At 47.9% G+C, this 2,671-nt stretch overlaps 1 protein-coding gene across 1 annotated transcript; it reads left to right on the top strand.

Moving 5' to 3' along the window:
- Positions 1–800: 800 nt before the first annotated feature.
- LOC128381847 (E3 ubiquitin-protein ligase TRIM35-like) lies at positions 801–2,198 on the top strand. Its single transcript, XM_053341873.1, has one exon. The coding sequence runs from the start codon at positions 801–803 to the stop codon at positions 2,196–2,198; it is 1,398 nt and encodes a 465-aa protein (XP_053197848.1).
- Positions 2,199–2,671: the final 473 nt, after the last annotated feature.

Below are 2,671 nucleotides of genomic sequence, written 5' to 3'. Positions count from 1 at the left end.
GTTCTCCTTCTGTCCTTTCTTCCTTCCTTCATCTGTCCTTCCTTCCTCCCTCCCTCCTTTCCTTCCTTCTTCCTCCCTCCCTTCCTTCCTTCCCTTCCTCCCTCCTTTCCTTCCTTATTCCCTCCTTTCCTTCCTACCTTCCTTCCTTCCTCCCTCCTTCCTTTCCTTCCTTCTTCCTCCCTTCCTTCCCTTCCTCCCTCCTTTCCTTCCTTATTCCCTCCTTTCCTTCCTACCTTCCTTCCTTCCTCCCTCCTTCCTTTCCTTCCTTCTTCCTCCCTTGCTTCCCCTCCTTCCTCCTTTCCTTCCTTCTTCCGTCCTTTCCTTCCTTCCTTCTTTCCTTCATTCCTTCCTTACTTGAGGTGCAAATGACATAACTAGTAAGGTCTGTTTAAGGGTTAACCACTGATTCATCCAGAGATATGAAATATGTTCTGTATGTCATAATAATAAGTGTCAAGAAACAACAAACCACGTACAACACCTTCTTCTATTTGCAGAATTATGAGTGGTATGTGGACAGGGTGTGAACAGTTAACGACTCTGCTTTCTGGAGAAATGCTAAGACAGAGCTCCACCCAGTGTGTGACTCACCTGAGGCCAACAAGGAAACACATAAACAAGTTGACAGTCAGGTTTATCTTACTGTACTGAGTACTGAGATACACACTGAGATATACTTTCCCTCCACGAATGGGACGAGTGTTTTAAGAAAGGAAGAAGCTCGAAGTGAATGTTGTCTTCTATCAGGCTTCTATCTCCTGTCCTGTCAGCTGTGATTTCAGCTTCTGTCACAGAGGAATATGGCTTCACTATCAGAGGAGGATTTCAGCTGTCCTGCCTGCCACGACATCTTTAAAGATCCCGTCCTCTTGTCATGCAGCCACAGCTTCTGCAAAGCCTGCCTGCAGAACTGGTGGAGCGATAAGCAAACGCACGAGTGTCCCGTTTGCAGGACGAAATCTGACTTGAGTGACCCACGTTGCAACCGGGTGTTAAAGAACCTGTGCGAAGCCTTTTTACTGCACAGACGTCAGAGTGTTTCTTCACAATCTGAGGCTCTCTGCAGTCTGCATGCTGAGAAACTTAAACTCTTTTGTCTGGATCATCAGCAGCCGGCGTGTCTCGTGTGCAGAGATGCGAAAATTCACACCGATCACAAATTCAGACCCATCGATGAAGCTGCTCAGGATAACAGGGAAGAGATCCAGAACTCCGTGAAGCCCTTACAGGAGAAGTTAACAGTGTTCAATCAGGTTAAAGCAAACTGGGATCACACAGCTGAGCACATTAAGGTGCAGGCTCGAAACACAGAGTGGCAGATAAGGAGACAGTTTAAGCAGTTGTACCAGTTTCTACAAGAGGAAGAAGAGGCCAGAGTGGCAGCGCTGAAGGAGGAAGAGAAGCAGAAGAGTCAGGTGATGAAGGAGAAGGCTGAAGCTCTGAGCAGAGACATAGCAGCTCTTTCAGAAACAGTCAAAGCCACAGAGGAGGAGTTGAAAGCTGAAGATGTCGCATTCTTAAAAAACTACAAGGCCACAGTGGAGAGAATCCAACAGTGCCCCCTGCTGGACGACCCAGAGCGACAGGAGTCAGGAGCTCTGATCGACGTCGCCAAACATCTAGGCAATCTAACCTTTAACATCTGGAACAAAATGAAGGACATGGTCTCGTACAGTCCTGTGATTCTGGATCCGAACACCGCTCATCCAGAACTCATCCTGTCCGACGATCTGACCGGCGTGAGACACGGAAAGAGGCGGCACCTCCCCGAAAACCCGGAGAGGTTCGAGTACTGGGATTCAGTCCTGGGCTCTGGGTTTAATTCGGGGACTCACCGCTGGGATGTTGAGATCGGAGACAACGCGGACTGGGAGCTGGGAGTGTTAGCCGAGTCCGTGTGCAGGCAGGTGTTCACGGGTTCGACGGTGTGGAGCGTTGAACACAGCGATGCCGGTTACAGAGCGTTCTCCCCAACACATAAATACACCGCTCTGCCCGTCAGAGAGAAGCTCCGCGCCATCAGGGTGCATCTGGACTGGGATAAAGGACAGCTTTCATTCAGTGATCCTCACACGGACACACACATACACACCTTCACACACACCTTCACCGAGAGGCTGTTTCCATATCTTTGCACCAGGAGTACGATCCCGCTGAGGATACTGCCGGTAAAGATAACAGTGGAGAAGCATTATTGAAGATGAAGAGTCTTTTGTTGGATGATGTATTGTCTCAGAAATAATCGCGATAAATTATATTATCGTCATTTAAAGATCATTTAAAGACAGTGTAAAGTGAATTCAGACTGTTTCTTCTAAACACATTAAATAGGTCATAAATGTATTTCTAAAAAAGGTGTAAAAAGCATTTCAACCATTTAGATTTGAATTGTGGAGCTAGGCTTCACAAACTGTGTTTCAACATTTCTGTGTTCAGGATTTAGTGATTAGCATAAACCCGCCCCTGCTGCTGTAGAGGTATAAATACATTCAGCACACTACTACTACTACTACAGTCTACAGTTAGCCAGTTAGCTGGGTTAGCCGCCGAGCTAGCAGCTGAGTTAGCCGCCAAGCTAGCAGCTGAGTTAGCCGCCGAGCTAGCAGCCGAGGGGAGCGTACCTATGTTCCCTGGGTCCTATGTTCTATCGCGGCTAACTCTGCTGTTACCT

Source organism: Scomber japonicus, chromosome 20, assembly GCF_027409825.1.
Source record: "Scomber japonicus isolate fScoJap1 chromosome 20, fScoJap1.pri, whole genome shotgun sequence".
Taxonomy (NCBI): domain Eukaryota; kingdom Metazoa; phylum Chordata; class Actinopteri; order Scombriformes; family Scombridae; genus Scomber; species Scomber japonicus.
Note: the sequence above shows the minus strand (reverse complement) of the source record. Positions and strands in the feature narration are given on the sequence as shown.